The sequence below is a fragment of the Ammodytes marinus genome, assembly GCF_949987685.1.
Source record: "Ammodytes marinus genome assembly, chromosome: 22".
Lineage (NCBI taxonomy): Eukaryota > Metazoa > Chordata > Actinopteri > Uranoscopiformes > Ammodytidae > Ammodytes > Ammodytes marinus.
The window spans coordinates 6,365,693-6,386,467 of NC_137226.1; the positions used below are offsets into that span (position 1 = coordinate 6,365,693).

General features: G+C 40.1%; 1 protein-coding gene across 1 annotated transcript in view; it reads right to left on the bottom strand.

The window, feature by feature from the left end:
* acss3 (acyl-CoA synthetase short chain family member 3) overlaps nt 1–20,554 on the bottom strand; it is a 37,595-nt gene extending 17,041 nt beyond the window's left edge. The window contains exons 1-9 of the mRNA XM_080051279.1: nt 20,088–20,554; nt 18,327–18,471; nt 17,233–17,421; nt 14,807–14,941; nt 12,912–13,052; nt 11,789–11,869; nt 11,143–11,238; nt 9,689–9,840; nt 2,825–2,928 (exon numbers count right to left, since the gene is read on the bottom strand). Coding sequence (XP_079907405.1) covers nt 2,825–2,928; nt 9,689–9,840; nt 11,143–11,238; nt 11,789–11,869; nt 12,912–13,052; nt 14,807–14,941; nt 17,233–17,421; nt 18,327–18,471; nt 20,088–20,458 — 1,414 coding nt within the window. The 5' untranslated portion in view covers nt 20,459–20,554. The remainder of the gene's footprint in view (nt 1–2,824; nt 2,929–9,688; nt 9,841–11,142; nt 11,239–11,788; nt 11,870–12,911; nt 13,053–14,806; nt 14,942–17,232; nt 17,422–18,326; nt 18,472–20,087) is intronic.
* Between the last annotated feature and the right edge of the window lie 221 nt (nt 20,555–20,775).

The following is a 20,775-nucleotide window of genomic DNA, read 5'->3' on the forward strand; positions in this document are numbered from 1 at the left end:
ACAATAGGCTTACAAATGATATTACTCTTGTGTATGCTGCTGCCTAATTAAAACAACTTTGCTCCCCCTGACTCTACTAATTTTCATTTCATTTTCCTTTATTTAACCTCGAAAGATCAATTGAGGGGTGACCCTCTTTTACAATGACGTCGAGTTAATATAAACACTACATGCATTTGGGCAGATCCACGGCATGCCAACTACCAACAGGTTGCAGCCCTAATGGTAAATCCCCATGGTAAGCTTAACACAATTATCCCTGAATTTACAGTTTGAGTTGTGACGTTTTTACAACACTAGCCAAATTTTCCCACTTCGTCCCACTCCTCCTGTTACCATGACAATTCGGTCTTGAAATGCAGACTCCAGAGGATGTAGCTTTGACATGGAATTCAGCATATACAGAAGGCTACGTGATGAACCTACAGCCATGAGACAGCAATTTGAACTCAAGAGCCTCTCTATTGATCAAATCATATTTCTTGCTATATTACAAATATTGAGCTTCTTCACACTCCGGTTGAGCTTGGACAGACCAATCAACCAGGTGGGCCAATCACGCGCTTCAGATCAAAGAGCGCGTCGCCTGTTATGTACAAACTCAAGGTTGATGGCTTTTCTTCTCCCCAACAGTATCGATTCCATATTTAACACAGAGATGTCTCCTTGTCCTGCCATCGATCCTAGCATCGCAAAAACAAGAGAGGCATCCAAAAGTGCTCTGTGGCCATCGTTGGCACATGTATCACTGCCCGCTAGTGTTAGGGGAGGACAGCAGTCGAACAGAGGGGGAGTTTATGGGTGTGTAGGGGGCACGACATTAGCATAATGGCAAGATGCCTGGATTCAAACCTCCCAATCAAAGAGGCTAACAGGGTCTCACCCGTACAAGAGTCATTAAGGACTGAGAAACAATTCAGGGGTAAGCTGCGAACACAGAATTCCAATTACATATCTCATCATCCAGACCCACGGCAGCCATGTTTTATAATAAGTCGATTGTGTGTGTGGAAGAAAAGAAAAGGGAGATTACAAGCTTTCTAGGAAATTGCCAAGCAGCCCTCCTGGGTCTAAAGTACAATCATTGGACGGTGATTTAAAGGGGCATGACCTAGCCTCTGTGAGCCTGGCATTGATTTAAAAGTGCATCGGTCGGTGCAAGGTATAGTCCTGATTTATTGACTACACTAATGGCATTTTTCTAAAGAGTCACGATACATTCAAAGTGAACAGGGCCCTTTTGCACCAAGGCTGATTAAGGACAAATTGTTGTAATCTTCTTTCAAGTGAAAATCAACAAAATTCTCATACCGTTGACCTAGGCCAGTTTAGTTTTTGTTTCTTTTGGACATGCTTCTGTGAGGAAGTGATTTCAAACCTGAACTGATGGACAAGGGACCAGTGATTGTTTTCTTTCTGTTATCTGTTTGCTAAGCACACAACATAGTCCTCACATCTTAGCCATTCAGTCAGTGTCCCATATGGATCCAAAGTCAATTTGTGCACTCAATGAAAGGCAATGTCAATCACAGCCCTTGTTTAAATACTGTCCTGGAAAGTGACCTTTTGAAGTAATGCTATCTAGGAGTTTCCCTACCAGACTATGACTCTCTACTAGGTAAATAGATGTATTGTGGATTAGCCTTGCTATTAAAAAGGTGGAGTCAGCACAGTTTAGGGTATGTAAACAAAGGGGGGCCACCGTAGTTAGTAAATGGCCGTTTACAGAGCCTAGGCTGTGTATACCACTGGATTAATTCTTCAGCGCACACACAGACATCAACAACAACAATATAATTTTATTATATTTTATCACTTTCAGTCACCATTGTGACTTCTTCAAATGTTTTCCTTTCTCTAAAATGATCTGCAGTGATCTCAGCCATTGTTTCATCTTATTCTGAATGTGATTGGAATACAAATGATGATACATCACTGTGTAATGATCAGTTCCCAAGGAAGCTTAGAAATTCAAACAGAGGGGTATTTTACTTCATAACTAGTCCCATAGGGGGGTCCAAAATCTCCCAGTCTAAAATATGAAAAGGATTGATCAAAGAGGGAAACAATTTTAAAATATGCTTCATTATTACGACATGCTTTTGTAGAATAGCCATTTTCTGGGGTTCTGCCTCTTCCCATGGCCAAGTAAATGTCAATGGACCAATAAAATATAAGAGAGAGAGAGAGAGAGAGAGAGAGAGAGAGAGAGAGAGAGAGAGAGAGAGAGAGAGAGAGAGAGAGAGAGAGAGAGAGAGAGAGACCACATTTATAGTCATCTCACACTGATGAGCTCAAAATGAATTTGAGTCTTAAAGATCCATGTTCAATTTAAACATCATATACAGTTCAGGATATTTAAGTACTCAAAGTCCATAAAATGCTTTCTCATTAGCTATATTTTAAGAACTTAATCACTATACAGTTTGAGGATACGGTGCCACTCAACCTACTGAAGTGACATAATTAAAACTGCAAAGGGCAGCTAGCACACATAGCGTATGGTAGGGCACTGTATTCTGGCCTAAATGTTATGTGATGTTTTATGAGGGGAATAATGAATAAATAGTCCAAATTGCACTGCACAGCTTTTGCACTGATAGCATATGAGTCAGTTTGAATTTCATTGGCAAGATTAAAGTTGCTACCTTCCTGTTCAACATGCAAAAGTAGAAAGGTATGAAATCAGAAAAAAAAGACTATATCCATATTTTTCAGTGCAACTTTTTCAGTGCAACTATCAAACCAGGTTAAAAGTATCCCCCCTCTCTCTCTCTCTCTTTGATTGTTTCGCCTTTTGAAAAGTAGAAAGCCGAATTCCTACCAGTCTGCCACCAGTGATCCAGGACAGGGACCCCGAAGCTGCTCTTTGCCCACTGCAGCGTCTCCACATCACAGCGCTCTCCTGCCAGGAATAAAGACTGCAGCCTGCAAGGACACAGAGGACACATGTCAATCACCTCAGAACATGAAAAGTGTACTCTCTCATAGGGAAGAGCCAAGATAACACAATATCCATGCAACCAGAAAAAATATACTATCGACTTTAAAGCTATAGTGCGTAACTTTCCATGTAAATGAATGCTGTGTTCATTTAATATTGCCAAAAGAGTTGACAAAAAGTGGTTTTAAGTCCTAAGCACCACAAAAATATATCTGTATTTCTCAGTATGGCAGCGTTTACAAACAGGTGTCGCCCCCCCTGGCAGAAAAAGCCCAAGAAATGTTTCAGTTGTTGATTCTACTGCTAAGAAAAAATTTGGATGTAGAGCAGAACAGTACAGTAAAACATCTATTTGTAATCACAGAAGGCTTACTTCATGTACAGTAGATGTGCCAACAGTGTTGGTAAGAATTCCTCATTGGATAAACAGAAGTTATGCACTATAGCTTTAATGTAAAAGACAAAAGTAAGATACATTAACTGCATTGTGCCTGCTCAATATTTATTATATACTTCACTTACTACAAAGTGAGAGTTCCTCAGAGTTGCAGTAAAATCCCATGCATCATATCAACAGTGAAAAACTGAGGAAGCCGGAAACTATCTGGATGCTCCTGAATGTGACTCTGAGGTCATGCATTATATCTTCCAAGGATTTATTTTTTTATTGTCCACAAACAGTTTGCCTTGAAGGTAGCAGCACCCTCCGCTACACTTCCCCTGTCTGCTGCCCCTGACAATGTCAAGCAGATAGTTCTCGCCACATTTGCTGACTAAGGAATATCCTTGTGTGGTGCCATTGATGTTTAATTTGCCTTCTCCCACACAGTCACTCACTTATCAGGGACACTAGAGGTGACTGTTTTAAATGTTCCCTTTTCCCCCTCCATCCCAAACTCGCGTGCACTTTTGACTTAAACTCAAAAGCTTTTCAAGTTGGATGCTTGTCTCCGGGGAAACATAGTCTTGGTAAGACAGGGCTGCTCTATTGCCCGGGGAAACGTCTGATTTTTATTTAACCTCTAAGTCAGTTCTGATGAGATCCTAAATCGTGGAAGTAGGCCTATACGGAGACAACAAACTCTAGCAACGACATCTAAATCTGCCACAGTTGGCCGTCCCTTACTGATCCCTCCAGGTTCAAGCTTTATTTGAAGGCAAAGTTACGACAACTGCTGCTCCCATGGATTCATAAAACCGTCAATCCATGCCCTAAAAATGATCCAAAAGCCAGTGGTGGACAGTAAGAAAGACCATTTACTTGAGTAGCAAACTTAAAAAGGTGCTACGAGGAATTTCTGAATATTTCTCATTGTTCCTCTGATGATCATAAATGACATGTAACAGTAAACGAGACCATCAGTGCAAAGAATGCTATTTGTATATATATTTTCTTAATGCCTTTGTCATGGGTACACTCACCAGTAGTTGGTGTAGTAATACATGGCCGAACTACGCTTAAAAAAAAGTGCAAAAACAAACGGCTGTCAGGCAGCAAACTAAAGCAGTGGAAAAATCCTAAATAGAACATATACAATTGACTGGATATTTTCTATCCCTACATTTTTGTTCACATTATTTTCCCCACCGAATCTCCCTTTACTGATGGGTGCTCATATCTACTTCACAGCACTGCTAGGTTGAGATATGGTACACTTTACAAGTCTGGGCCACGTTTGCAGCCGTGGATGCAAGTCCAATCACTTCATTTTCCAACAAATGACTGCTGGTCATCACTCATCCGTCCCAACCCTTCCACAATGGCGAAAATGACCTTCCAACTCCAATCAAACTTGAAGTCACATTCTATCTTCTGTCACAGGCAGCCACACAAAAAAAATGTCATCATGTCACTCTCTCTCTCTCTCTCTCTCTCTCTCTCTCTCTCTACCCATTGAATCATATCACTGCTTCTCCTGCTCTCTCTCTCCCTGGGTAATATTTCATAATTTTTTTCTCAAGCACTGCTCTAGAACTTAAGATTGTTTTTCGGTCTCAGGAAAAAAAACTTTATATAGTCTCTCTAGTCTGGTTTTTGCAGTAACACTGATTGTGGAACGTGGTCTACGACGCTGCCAAAATAAAAATAGTAATTTAATCTTGGTAAGTAGAAAAACATCCAAAATATTCTGATGTTGTTTACCACCAAGCAGATGGTGGAAGGAATTCTGAACAGTTCTGATCTTGCTCTTTTTTCAAAATGAAATAGAATTTAGTAAATTAAATTACATTTGTTAACAGTTTATCTATACATGTTTTAGATACTGGTGGTAACTAATTGGTATTGGACATGTATCATTATATATTAGGCATTAACCTTTCATAGGCATAGAGGCAAAAAGTGATTGAGGTCCCTTTTGTTTGTGGATTAGTTATAACCAACACACGTTTTTGCATGCATCTTGACCTTGTAGTCATTTGGTAATTTGGCTACAACCTTGCCATTGTGTTGATCAATGCTGATAATAACAGCTTTAAAGATGAAAAGCTCAAGTAAATGCCTGGTGGGCATCTAATATGAAAGAAGTACATTAAGGACCATAACAAAGCCTCTGGATTAACAATGTACAAGATAAGATTCTTCCCCGCGGGAGCTGGGTTTAAGTAGAACATGTGGGATGAAGAAATGGTTGACTCACTCACTCACTCACACACACTGGCATTGTGTTCTAGCTAAACCACAATACACCGCCACACTATAATACTTCTTCTCATCCAAGGACATTTCAGATTCTCTGTGGCTTTTTTTAAGGCTCTCTAAGGAGCTGAATGGAAGTACAGGTTTGGAGGGATTCACGCAGACGCTGCAGCCTCAGTAATTGAAAAGGGGGATGGTTTGGCTGCAGGCCAGGCCCGGAGGACTGTGCACTGAGGCAGTGATAGTGTAAACATCCGTGTTGGCTTTTTCACTGTGAGAAGACCTTAAGAAAATCTGTCCTTCGTGTTTAAATGTTTTCTTTAAGATCAAGGACGAAACTTAAATAATGGTGACCTGCGATTTGTCTTTGCAGTTGTTGTTCACAACCTTGTTCAGATGAACAAAGCTTACCTCCCACTTAGATATCAATTTCTCTGCTTTACATTGTGTGTGTCCACCGATGGAATAGGTCAAAATAAAAGTTATGTACATGCATACGGCATGAGGAATAAAGCTAAGACTTAATTGTTCCACACTTAAACCAACATATGATAATTGATGTATAAGGTGCAATGCAATGCTATAAAAACAACTACTGAAAGTTATTCATCTGTAAAGGAAAAAATTCACTGGCAAATCAGGGACAATAATTATTTCCTTGCTTGTGTGTGAAGATAAGCCAAAGTAATCTCTACAGTAAGACTTTGGACTGGAGTATAGGCCATAGGGGGAGAAAGTCAAGATAACTTGGTGGCTAAGGTTATCCAGGTGAAGGCCTTTTGACACATACTCAGGTCAGAGTGACAATGCTGAAGAAACCAGAGACACTGATTTGAGCAAAAGTACCAGATAGCTGAAGTTGGTGGCAGTGATATCTTCACAACAATTGTTCATTTAATGTCCAATACTAGCACTTGGACCTGGAATGTCTGTGTCTACAATAGGTGTCGTGTTTGGTGGTTGCAACTGTGCAATATCCAAATACACAGTAGACCAGAGAAAGTTGCGGTTCTATATTATTTTTGCACTTGTGTCATTTTAGAATCAAATACTCATTTAGTGAAATAGTGATGATGTAATGTACATCATCTGACTGTCTGCAAAAACTAGCTACAATTTTGAACTACTCCTTTAACAGCACCAGCTTTTTACTTAGCACCAAACAGCTTAAGATGGACTGGAGTGGCGTACTTGTCACTTGTTTAAGAGGGAGGCTCTCTCAGTATTGAGTTCTCCCTAAAATAAATTCAAATGCCCATAGTGACAGAGCGTCTGCCCTTTTTTGTCATGCTACATTTATGCAGAGTACTGCTGTCTCGGCTTCAGACAGCCCTGCAGCAAGCCAGACTCCCAATGTAGTTTTCACATCGGCGCTGACAAGCAAAATGGCTCCAGCATATTGATAAGGAGTCTACGGGGCTATTACAGCTGAGCGGGTTTTTCTAGGGAGGGCTAAATGTCTCTCAGTGTCAATAAACTGCAGACGGGGGTTTTGAGCCGTATCAAGTTATTGTTCGCGGCCTCTCTGGCATGAAATGAAGCGTTTGATAATAAACAGCTAACAGAGTTTTCGGAAAGGTTTTTAATCACAGTACTTCCATCAACACATTTTTAATTAAAGACACCACTAGTTATAATGACATATCCTTTCCATGTGTAGTGGCTAAATGCACAGAATACATGTGGATTTATTACATAATACTCTCAGACAATAAGCTTCACTGCCTTTCTCTTGTGCGACACTACACGGCCTTTGAGAAGTCAGTCTGGCATTTCTGTGATGGACGCAATCTACAGAGTTAAAAGGTAGATTCAGCGATCCGGGCGAATATTTGTTAAAAAAAAAGTTGTTTTTGTCAAAATCAGTGAATATATTCTCCTTATGAACATGTCCGTACTGTGTGTGCATTCGGAAAAAAATCCTGTGTTAATACACCACTAGGCTCTGTAAACTGGTATGCAAACAAAGGGGGCCCACCGTAGCTAGCAACATGCCCATTTACAGAGCAGATAGGCTGTGTATTAACACTGGGTTTATGTTTTCAGCTCACCCACAGTACAGACAGGTAGAGGATTGTAGAAGCATTCACCAGAATTGCTGAATAGACCTTTAATACAAGAAAACAAGACATCTTAAAAGTGAAACGACATATGAGATACTCAGTTTCAAAGTTTGTGTAAAACCTATTTTTTCCGCAAATGTAAACTTCATAAGCGAGTTAAGGGGCCTGACAGTCAGACATTGAGCCACCTAGCAGGGCTGAAATGAAAACATGTTGTATTGCTTTTCACTGTGCCACACGGTGACAGGTTTTTGTTCGGCGCCGAAAGGGAAAGGCAGTAATCTTTCAGCGACCTGCCTCCTCCAAGGGGAAAAGGCACATTAGGAACGAGAAAGCGTACACACAGAGGAACCGGCATGTCACTTAAATGACTGATTGTGACAGGGTCCCAGCCCCGAGGATAAATGGCCACCCCCACTCCAGGCGAAAATAATGTAGAAAATAATCTCCTTCTGCACATACAGCTTTTGAGAAGGCGCTATGCATTCAGCAAGGTGAACAAGTGAAGATCGTCAAATTCGGCACACACACTCCAGTGCCAGAGTAATTCAATGATTTACCGAGGCCAGAGGTCACACACACTCAGAATTGATTCATGATTGTGTGCGCTTACAGGCATTTTCACACTACTGAACAGAACTAAAGCGGTGAATTGACACTTTGATCCCCGTTAGGTTTCTCTGCACTCCAGTTGAGCAATTAGCAATAGTGAAAATCTCAGCAGGTAGTTGACTCTCTGGTCCAAACTAAGACCTTTAAAGCCCCTGTAAACCCAAATCTACAAAATCCTTCTAACCATGTAATGTATCTTTGCTTATATCGTGCAACTTACGAGGAGTAGTAAGTTGCACGATATAAGCAAAGATATTGTCATTTAAGTTTGATAAACTTTACAGAAATTCTGTTTAGATGAGGCAGGCTATGCTCTTGTTTTTTTTCTAACCAATCACGGCAGTTCACTGCCCGGAAACGTAATATAAAAAACAATTAATGTTGCCCTGGAGACTGTTTGATATGGTCACGCCCACACAGTCTAGTCAAATGGTCTAGACGGTAAAATAGCTTTTTTTAAATTATTTATGAACATATATTTTCAATCAGATTTTTGTAAAAGCTCATTGAGACACGCAAATTTGATATTATATATTGATTTTTTACAATTTTAGACCAGGTTTTTTAGAGGCTTTAAATAATGTTTGTTGTCTTACTCCGAGCTCTGGCCGACCTTCACCTGAGCTGGGAGAATAAATGTTATGTGTTGTGAGTTACAGGTGCCCTACCGTTGTTGGTTATCCGTCCTTATTAACACCTACGTGGGTGGATCTGAGGGTTACAGTCTGAGGTGAGAGAGAAGGCTGTGTATCAACAGATGGCCGGAGATATAACGAGAGGCTGGGCAGGCTGTCTGGCACACCGTCAGCCGTGAGATGCTTTAAGCACATCACTCCTGGTGCTTCAAAAGCCCAAACAAACCGCGTGTAGTGAAGGGTAAAGGTCTGTACCTGATGTCTTCACAGTTCATACATTATATTTGTGTTCACTTGTTTACAGAGAGATAGATGGCTTGAATAGACTGAGATAATTGTGTATGGGCTTCTTTAAAATGTAAGATTCATAATCTCCATTAGGGCTCAAATCATCTATTATGTTAATGTCAATTCATTATTCAGATTACATAATGTTGTAAAAAAGTTGACAATGGGTATCACAAGTTTCCATCAACCATGGTAAGGGCTTAATATTAGCTTTGCTTTGTTTTGCAAATTACAAATCACAGAAAAGCAGCTCAACTTAACATTTGAGATGCTGGAACCAAAACATTTAAAAAAAAATTCCCCTGTTGAGATTGATCAGTTTTTAATCACCTATATTAGAATTTTTGGCAATTAATTTTCGGTTAATTTATTATTTTATTAATCAAGTATGAAATGAAAGTTAAACATAACATTTATTCCAATGCCTATTTCATAATTGATTAGAAATACTTCACTGTCTACAGTCCTGGTTCAAAGCATTTTTTCTGTAATAATTGTTTGTGTCTACCTGGACAGTGGGTATCTCTTCCCTATTTCGGCGTGGGGGTCCTGCTGGCGAATGGCTCTGATGGCGGTGGGCGCTGTAAACATGGAGGAGACTCCGTTTTCGGAAAGGACGCGAAAGAATGCACCCGGGTCTGGAGTCCCCACAGGCTTACCCTATAAACACACAACCAGCATAATACAGCACCAACTGGTTAGTTCACACACTGTATCACGGGGATGCACAAATATCAATCATAGACCTATTATCAAGCGATTCCAACACATTACAACAATATTACTAGAATGTTCCACAGTCCAAATTATCTTCCATTGTTAACAACAAACCCTGAATATGTTTAGAGCAGCTGTTTTAAAATGGAGAAAAGGCACATTGGAAGGCTGCCCCTTACAAGACAGATGGGCCCGAGAATCTAGGGATTAACAAACACTGTTTGCGGTGTTTCTAATGAAGAAAATATATGGACAAAAAAAAGCCTGCTCGAAAATGCTTCAAACAGCAATTTTTTATCCAAATTTGGAATTTAACTAGCCAGCAAGAAGACAACTTATAGAGATAAATGACAATGGTAAGCAGCGGTAGTGAGTTCTGGCTGTCATTGTCGCTCCAGATAAATATTTGTGTATTGATTAGAGGTGAGACAAAAGGTTGGCAGCAACAAGATGAAGGAAGATGGATGGGTTTCTAGAGCAAAAGCCATTTGGGACAAGCAGCGTGGCTAGAGCCAAACATTGATTTAAGCAGTGCTAATGTAAAAAGTGGCCCTCAACATAAGAAGTCCTTGGTCTACAAAGTTGGCTATATCCTTATAAGAGTCCACTTAATAAGGAGCCTGCATAGAGGGAATGAACTCCACTCGCCAATGGCTCACTAAGTAAATCCAAAATTAACTGTAATGTATGCAGAAAATATTTCATTGAAACTTGTGTATTCTATACTGTGAGTTCACAAATCAGATATTGTGGGTGACTAAAATGTCCTTATGATAACCTTGAAATACTGCTTTTCGCACCATCACTGTAAAAGTCTAAAATACGACATAGCTGCTTTTGAAATAAATTCACCAAATATTCTGCAAGCCAAGACGTATTAATAATGGGCAGTGTAGGAGGGCATCAGCTACATGAAGGTGACACATTGAGTGGCATAAATGAAGGGGAAAAAAGACAAGGTGTTAAAGACTAGAATAGTTGCAGTCTGTGTCTAGCCAGTGAACTAGCAGCAGCCAGAGTCAAACACCGAAACCAGCACATCTTGAACTGAGTCCAAGTCCACATTTAGTGGAGTGAGTCACTGACCAATTGAATTCAGTAATCAAACATTTAAAAATTAAAACCTGTTCTGTACAGCTCTGTAAGTTCAGTTGTACAACTTGTTGCACATTTTCTGGCAATTTCCTGTTTGCATTATTGCTGCAGTTAGTTTGGGATATCAAAGTCTTGTCTATGGAGACATACCTCATAGAGAATTGTGCTGTTGCCATGGAGCAGAGGACCGTAGCAGATGTATGAATGTCCGACCACCCAGCCCAGGTCTGATGCTGCCCACCACGCCTGCAACAGGTTTCAAACAGTTGAAATATGCACATACTCATACAGACAGAAACAAGACTCACAAGCAATGCACATCAAATAGTTTATAGACATGATATGAATACATAAATGATGAACTTAAAAAGGTGCTTGGAGGAAATTTCAGTTTTTGTTCATTCTTGCACCCCCTTTGGACAAAAGCGGTAGTGTTTTTACTACGCCAGCTGTAGTTTCTGGGTGAGCGTACCCATGACAAAGGCATTAAGAAAAACTATATAAAAATAGAATCCTTTTCACTGATGGTCTCGTTTGCTGTTACATGCCATTCATGATCATAAGATGAAAAATTAGACTGCTTCAGAAATATTTAAAAGTTCCTTGTAGCACCTTTAAATGTAAAATAAAAACTGCTAAAACATACTACTTTTCAGGGACCATTAATATTACATGATTAAAATCTGCTTTCAAGTGCTCAGAACAATCTCTCCTCTTTCGCCGGCCACTTGCTCCGTTTTTCTTGAGCACTGCTTCTAACTCAGTAAAGAGAGACGAGGATTCTTTATTGCCTTACGTCTCCCGGACTGAGTCCATAAATATTTGACATGGTCCATTTCAGCATGACGGCGTAGCCCGCGGTGTCTCGCACGATGCCCTGTGGGACAAGATAAGAAAAACATCATCACACCGCTGACAGGTATTGCACTATTGGCAAAAAAAAAAACGAAAAGAGAGTGGCTTGAGTATCAATCTAAAAACACAGTTGTTGTATTCAGTACAGCAGCGAGGCAGATGGCGGGTTTGTCTTTTACCGAATGACTGCTCCTCAAAACCCCATTCCAATTTCCGTCTTTTATTAGCCTAATGGTGCAAAATAGCATCCTCCCCAAGTTTTCAAGTCTATAATTATAAAAAGTTCCCTCTCGCAGTTATGCTCTCCCTACAGCAATAACTGAGAGAAGGCACAGTAATTCAAAGAGAGAGAAAAAAATGGCTGGCAATAACAGCCCTATTAAGCTGAGGTAGTAGCCGGCAGGTGGATATTTTATATCAGCTGTTGGTCAAAGACAAAACGATGCTATTTGGAAGTTGGAGCTGGGGTTATATATATTTTTTTTCCCCATTTCAAACTACCTGCAGGCCATTCCTCCTGTATGAGATGGAGCTACTGCTGTGGAAATGCTTGGTCTTATTTATGTCACAGCCATGGTGTTTAGATTGGGCTCTGGGGTTGTTTGGAAGCTCGAAAAAGCCACCAACCCAAACGTGAATGGTATCAAATTTTTCATACCTTTAAACCTTCCCCAAATTATATCCTGGTATAAGGTATTATCTCACTTCAACTGTAGCCTATTTGCTTTATTTCTCGCCTATCACTGCATTTTTCAATATTGAACTATTCACAATGAAATTACCTTCGCCCAATACAATTCTTTTACAAACACATCACAACATAACTTATTACAACCTACGTTTAAAGCTAAGGAAGCGAATTAAATCACAGCATGTAATTTACTTAGCTGCATTTTTATATATTTAGGATTGTACGCAACAAAGCATTAGTTGGATTTATTTGTGGGACCATCTCCTTTGCGTTGGCCATCTTTTCTTTCTAACTTAACTGATCTACATAAAAACGTACATTGACATATCATCTATAACTCTGAATTCAGTATGAATTTGTGTTTAGTAAGTACCTTAGGTGTGCCGGTGGTCCCAGATGTATAGAGCACATAGAGAGGATGGTTGGAGGGAAGAGGAACACAGTCGTGCGGCCGGGCTGTGGCCATCTCTTCATCCCAGTCCAGACTCAACTCAGGACTCATGGATACTTTCTCCTGAAAACGCAAAGAAAAATGAGGAACAAACATGATGTATTATTTGCTATGAGGCTGTTGTCGTAAAAAAAACACTTCTGCTTTTGTCCAAAGGGGCCGCTAGAATCACAAAAACTGAAAGCTCCTCATTGCTACTTAAAAAGGTACTCCGAGGAACTTTCCGTTTGTGTTCATTCTTGCACCAACTTTGGTCAAAAGCGGTAGTGTTTTTACAATGCCAGCTGTTGTTCCTGGGTGAGCGTACCCATGACAAAGGCATTGCACTGATGGTCACGTTTGCTGTTACATGTAATTCATGATCATCAGTGGAAAAAATTAGATCGTTTCAGAAATATCTTAAAGTTCCAAGCCAATTTTGTCTTCTCTTCGCTAGGCATTCCTGTTCCAACTCCCATCAGTCATTACATTCTCCTGTAGCCGCCAACAGAGGTTGTGTGGTGTCAGAGATGAATGCCCCCTTAACATCCGTCTCATTTCTAATTTTGCGAGTCTCTTTGATACTCTACTATCATTTACATTCAAATCATCCCACGAGGTTTAAGAAGAGTCACGGCCGTTTCTTTCATTGGGGACTTTGGTGAATGAACTCAAGGTTAACACATCATTCAATATCACAATGAGGCAGAGGACAGGCGAGCCATTCCAAATGTTTAGCTATTGAAAAACTACATTCCCTATGCTCGAAGCCAAGACGGAGAAAAAAAAATATGATTTTACAAGGGTTTCGTGTCGGAAAGGCAATGTTCACACAACCGCAACATCTTCCCTTTCTTAAAATCCAGCGTTAATACAAAGCCTATTGGCTCTGAAACCGGGTATGTAAACAAAGGCATTGTAAACAAAAGGGGCCCTCCTTATAGCTAGTAACATGCCCGTTTACAGAGCCTAGGGCGAGGCTGTGAATAAACACTGGATTCAGCATACAAACAGTACGGACAGGTAGCGGATCGTGAGGACATATTCACTGATTTTGACACAAACAAAAGTGATTTAGTCAACAATCATTCTCCAGAATCGCTGACTCCGCCTTTCCATTTGTCAGATCATCCACAGATAGATGACACTGGAGTATCCAAACCACATCAAAGAAAAGGTGTAATGTGAATTTAAGAGCTCTACAGAGTCCAGACAGAGATACATGGCGTGACTTATAACAAATTTGAAACGAAAAAGAACGTGACGGCAACTGTGTGCAATCAATTTTTGAGTGTAATTTCCTTTTTACCAAAGTGCTTTCATGCCTGTGTGAAGGTGAAGCAAATTTCATCTCGCCGACGTCAACACATTAATGCATATTTGTCTGCCTTATAATCAGTCAACACGGCTCAGGCTGCTCCCAAAACTGGAGCTGTGCCAGGGCCTGCTTATCAAGAGCTGCCTGCAACCTCTCTCAAAATCTCTCAAACTGCAAACACACCACACCGCACACATTTTTACAACCGCGCCCGCCACCTACCTGAACCACCTTCACATAATCTTATCTTCAGTGGCAGGAGTTGTACAGTGTGTAGCAAGGTCTTACCATTCTCACTAATCGAAATTTAAAATAGGTCGACATATGTGAAATGTTTCAGAAATATTTAAAAGTTCCTCGTAGCACCTTTAAGGAAAAAGTCAATACATATATTGTGACACAAAACAATATACTGCAGTTTTTTTTTAAATGCATTCACATTCTGTCACATGACAAGCAGCTTTAGAGTCAACACCACACTGTCAATTTCATCTGTAGGATGCTTTGAGCTTCTTCTCACCATGTTAGGCCTGTTGTAGATGAGGACTTTGGAGGGCCGGTGAGAACTGAGCTCCAGGGCCTTCTCCACCAGAGGGATGTACTCCACCCTCCTGCCCGGCTCGATGCCAAAGGAAGCCGTCACCATCATCTTAGGCTGAGGAGCACATGGATCAGATGAGTGTTAAAATGTCAAGAACTTAGACCACATTGACATGTTTTTATTTTACATAGCTGTATTTGAGATAGAAGCTAGTGCTGCCATAAAACTAAATTGACGAGGTGTTTTGCTGCATTTTAAAGGGTGCAGTGTGTAAAGATGGTTGGAATTTTCCAGAACATACTGTACGTGGTAGAAGTGAAATTGAATATTCATAAATGGTTTGATAAGTGTATTTTCACCTGAAAATGAAACATGCTATGTCTTTTATTATCTTAGAATGACTGTTTATATCTACATGAGAGTGGGACGCGAGGCCATGTTGCACCGCCATGTTTCTACAGTAGCACAGAATGGACAAACTTAACAGCCTTGCGTGTTTTCATACATAGTGGGTGTTTGAATTTGGTTGCACATAAGCCACAATGAGGACAACGCTTTTTACCTATTCATGTGAAAGTAACTGAGGCAACATTACTACCAACCACAACAATCCAAACACTAACTGTTGCTTTAAGTGCACCTCACCTCGTGTTCAAACATTTTGATTAAGTAGCCGTAAAGTAATACTTTATAATACAGTACAGCACTTTTTCAGATTTATGTTTCTACAAACACATCACTCATTGACAATCACTATCTATAAATTTCCTGTCAAAATGTCAAGTTGGTCCATTAATTCTGCTCTTCCGAAATCTCAGTGCAATTATGGCTGGAATCATTTCTTGAGTGTAGTGCATATAAGGCTGCGAAAAGAGCCAAGTGCAAGCCAAGTGCTTTCCTCTGTGAATGATTCATTTTGAGTCGAACAAAAATAAAACAAAGAAGCCTCAGGCCCCTCTGGCTTTTTTAAAAGTGTTTCACATATTTTGGAGGAGGAATGTGGCACATTACTACTAGCACAGTGTGAAAATTAGGATCAGAAAATGGTTATTTTCAACCACTGTTTCATATCAGTACAAGAACAAAAATCAAAAGAACAATAGCAATCAGCATGTCCTTAATGAGTGGCCAGGGTAGTGGAGAAAGAATAAAAGTCTCAACCACAATTAGGGCTGCAACAACGAATCGATAAAATCGATAAAAATCGATTACTAAAAGGCAACGAAATTGGTCATCGATTCGTTTAGTCGCGCGATTAATAAGTCACTTGTAGGCGCGGCACTGTTTACGTCCAGCCGCCGACAGGTTCATGCACGCCCACAGCGAGCCTTCCGCACGTGAAGCGGTGCGGGAAAGCTATAGTGTGAGCGGCCACAGCTTGTATTTTGGTCATATCTAACACTGGACTGTAGGCCTATATAAATGTGTTGTACCTTTGCTGTCTTTGGGTTAAAAAACTCCTTCAACTCAGTATCCGTCTAGTCCAAAAAAAACTCTGTCAGCTGCTGCTGCAGACGGTGTGCAGACGGGCTCGGAGAGTCGGCATCGGTGCATCAACAGTCATTCAAAGCAGCGGTAGTAATCATACAACCGAACGGTGTAGAAAGTCCCGTCAGTTAAAAATAGTAATCCAGTTTTTAAATCCATGTTAAAATCGGAAGGATATAGAGCTAGTTAGCTTAAAAAAAGTAGCAAACATGTCAAATGTGATGTGTTCAGGGCTATTTTATATTGCTGGGAAAACAAGTTTTCGCCAAAATCTAAATTTTTTTTTTTTTTGTGTTGCATTTGAACACATCAATCATATTACTGAGCCGGCCTGAAGTTCAGGCCGGCTCAGTAAATTGTTTTCGCCAAAAATTTAGATTTTGGATCTCAAACTTGTTTCCCAGCAATATAAAATAGATAGTAAAGATGGAATTATGACCTGTTTTAATGTCCTATCTTGAGCTAGGATCATATCAGCAATTAAAGCAATAATACAAGTTCTATTTCAACAAAATAATAGAAAAGTATCAATAGTGATATCAATAAAGACTTAGATCGTTATCGGTTGACTGGTTTACCATGGACATTCCTTATATACTTTATAAATGTATATCATACATTGTATGTTTTTTTTGTGTTATCCCAGTTAAGTTTATTTTTAATTTTTTATCATTTAATATTACTTTTAATAGTTCCGGGATGTTGGAGCAATACACTGGTGTTCTGACACTTCAGTCTGCACTGTGAATTTGAAGTAATGTTCAGTTTTTGAATAAAGATGCGGCATTTACAAATGTTTCTTTTTTTTATCCGATTCATCGATTAATCGAAAAAATAATCGACCAATTAATCGATTATTAAAATAATCGTTAGTTGCAGCCCTAACCACAATGTTAAATAACACACATTTTTCTGACCTTAGCGTGATTGATGCGGACGGAAAGCTCTTTGGAAGCGAAGCCGCCGAAGATGAGGCTGTGTGGGGCTCCGATACGTGCGCAGGCCAGCATGGTGAACATGGCCTGAGGCACCATGGGCATGTAGATGACCACCAGGTCTCCTTTCTGAACACCATTCTTCACTAAGACTCCTGCTAACCTGGACACCTGAGTAAAGACAGAGGAGAGAGATGATGCAGTACTTAATATTATCAACCTGCATTTTGATTAGGTTCACACTGCACTCTTTAAAAATGTCAAATGCATAAATCCATTTTAATGGACAATGACAAAAGACTACTCTGCATATGGGTTTTTCATTTTCAATAATTTGTCAATAATTATTTATTCAACTCCATTACTTTCAATTGGGTAATTTGACAAATAAAAAAACAATAGGTTTTTGTAAACTAAATTAAATGTATTTATACTTTGGTGACAAAGACTAGTACAGTTTAGGGGCGACTGTGGCTCAGGTGGTAGAGCGGGTCGGCCGATGATCAAAGGGTTGGAGGTTCGATCCCCGCCCTGCCACTTGTGTCATAGTTGTTGTGTCCTTGGGCAAGACACTTCACCCACCTTGCCTCGTGTGAATGTCGATAGTTAGCCTGCTATCGGTGTGTGAATGGTAACGTGTAAATGGGAACAGGTCTCCCTTGCAAAAGAGTCTTCGGACTCAATGGGATTTACCTGTATAAATAAAGGTTAAAAAAAAAAAAAAAAAAACAGTATCTGCATATTACAACACATTTTGATTCAAATCCATGCACCCGAGTCCGGAAAAACTAAAACATCTGCCCCAAATGTCAGTCAAGATCATTAATTCCCTATGTGCTTATGTTTGGCCCAATCCAGCTGCCTGCCATGGTGCAAAACCCTGGTCTGTCTCAGCTGAAGGATGGAGAATGTATTTTTTTTATACTGTTCAAAATCCAACCAACACAAAAAAATATATATATTTTTTGTACTACACATTTTTCTTTCAGTCCAGACCAGGCTTTAACACAGTGACAAATCCAGATCCTCCATACCCTGTTCAGTTTTGTCAGCCATTAATAATACATTGTGTTCACCTGGTCCTGAAGTTCCCTGAAAGTGATGGTCTGTTTGGTTCCAGTCACTGGACTGTCATAAATGATGGCAGGCTGCTCCCCGCGGCCGCTCTCCACATGACGATCCACAGCATTGTAGCACATGTTCAACTTCCCTCCCACGAACCTGACAGACACATTGTTGAAAGATGAAATATGAAACATTTAAAATCGTAGTCTAGTTGTTTAAAATAAATACATTTCAGGTGAAGAAAATAGCTTTCATATGCCACCACCTTTGTCAACACATCTCTCAAAACATACTGATCTTCCATTTTTCCCCAGGTAAAGGTTCTACAAGGAACTTTTAAATATTTTTGAAACAGTCACATGTTTCCTCTGATGATCATAAAATACATGTAACAGCAAATGAGACCATCAGTGCAAAGAATTCTATTTTTATATAATTGTTTTCTTAATGTCATGGGTACACTCACCCAGGAACTACAGCTGGTGTAGTAAAAACACTACCACTTTTGTCCAAAGGGGGTGCAATAATGAACACAAACTGAAAGTTCCTCAGAGCACCTTTAAAGGTTTATTTTTGGAGTCGAGGGTATAAAGACAGAAGGTGTATGTAGTATTATCTATACAGATTGTAAAGCCCACGAAGGAAAAACTGCAAATGTATTTGTGATATTGGGCTATACAAATAGAACTGATTTGATTTTGGTTTGAGCTGTATTTTTTGACTGATAGGGTTCAATAACTCAACCTAAAACGTCCAGGAGAAAAACATATGCTGCTGTCTTTTCATGGCAGCGCACAGCACAGAGGATCAATGTGTTTGATGAGAAAGTGACAGTTTGTCAGTGTGGTGCGCTGCTATGTGGGTGAAGAGCAGCGGGCAGGTTGAGCAGATGGTGTCTGGGAGCTTCTGTCTTTGAATGCCGGAGAGACTCGGTGGCTGTGTCCTTCATTTATATAACACTACAATATGCAGGCAGCCGTGGCTTATTCTGCTACCACGCTACATCCTCAAACAATAAAAAAATAAACAAAACAACTTTAAAAATATATATTGTGTTTTTACTTTATTCCTAGTGCAGGAAGTTGAACGTGGGCTGCTGTGCATTTTAATAATGTCTGCTTTCCAGAGGACTGCAGGCACCTCTTAAGTTGATCAGCTGAATACTAGCTTTTGTATCCACCAAATAAACTTGCATTACATGGACTTAAATGGACACCAAATAAACATAGCCAATGAGGACTAATTTAATAAACTGTCAAACCATAAGTAACATCAGTTTGTGGCTCCCTACAAGAGTTAGCTAGTCTTTCATAAAGATGAATTAAAACAAAAAAGTATTCCAAAAAGCAGCTCTTTTCACTTGTGACTTTAGGAGGGAGAATTGTTAATAAGGACTCATTTCTGATTCCTTAATTGTAAATAGCCTACATAGATGCAGAGTTTTTTTTAAAGCTATTTGCTACTTGCAACTCTCCAGCCCTAACAAAGATGGGCAATTTTCCAAATAACTAAACCTAGACTTTCAATTTAATTTATCAAAGTAATTAACAAAGCAATTGTTTTAATAAAATGTGAACCTTTAAGGGCCATACATTATTTACAAATGACTCGAGTTTCTTAGAAAATAGGTGGGGGCAGAGAGCAAGTTGTTTATAAAGTTACCCCCACACAGTCCCAATATATATTTAGACCTAACATGCGGAAAAGTTGCATTGACTCTAGCCGTCTCTTGCTGTGTTGTTCAATTTAAACATGTGACTGACACAACCTACCAGTTTGGGAACACTGGATCCTCCACGTGCAAAGTTTTGTTCCACGGTTCAAACCAGCTGATGTCCTGTCCCATTTCAGCCCAGAACTTCTCTGGCTGGTCCCTGGCGGAGGCGAAGGCTCGGTTGTACGCGGTGGTGTCGGATGCATAGTTCCTGCAGCGTTGCGTTGACAAACATTGTCGGATGTCTACAGACGCGTGCTGCGCTCCCGAATCTCTCACTCCAAGTCCACGTTGTTGTTGTTGTTGTTGTGTACAAGTCGAAACAGTCCACAGTTTCCTCCCTAGGCTCCCCTTGCTCTGAAGGTGATTCAGGCGCACTATGTGTTTTAATTGGAAATGCATTGCAGCTGGTGTTAGGCTATACTTCATACAAAAAAGGGAAACTTTCCTTCGCTTCCGGTATTTTCCCCTATTCAATTCAGCTGAGAGATGTCATCTTGGAAAGGGGGGGGGGCAGCAGCTCCAGCTCCTAAGAAATCCACGCAATCCCTTCAAGGATTGCGAACTATGAACTGGATGTAGTAGGCTAGCTGTTGCAGGAGGAGCTCTCTGTGCCACAATCGAACCTGTTACGCAACACATTTAATAAAGTGGTGTGAGTGTGCAAACAGCTGCGCATACAGGCCAGACCTATAGACTAGATAAGAATGATATAGGCTATAGTGACACCCCTTGAAAGATGCTGC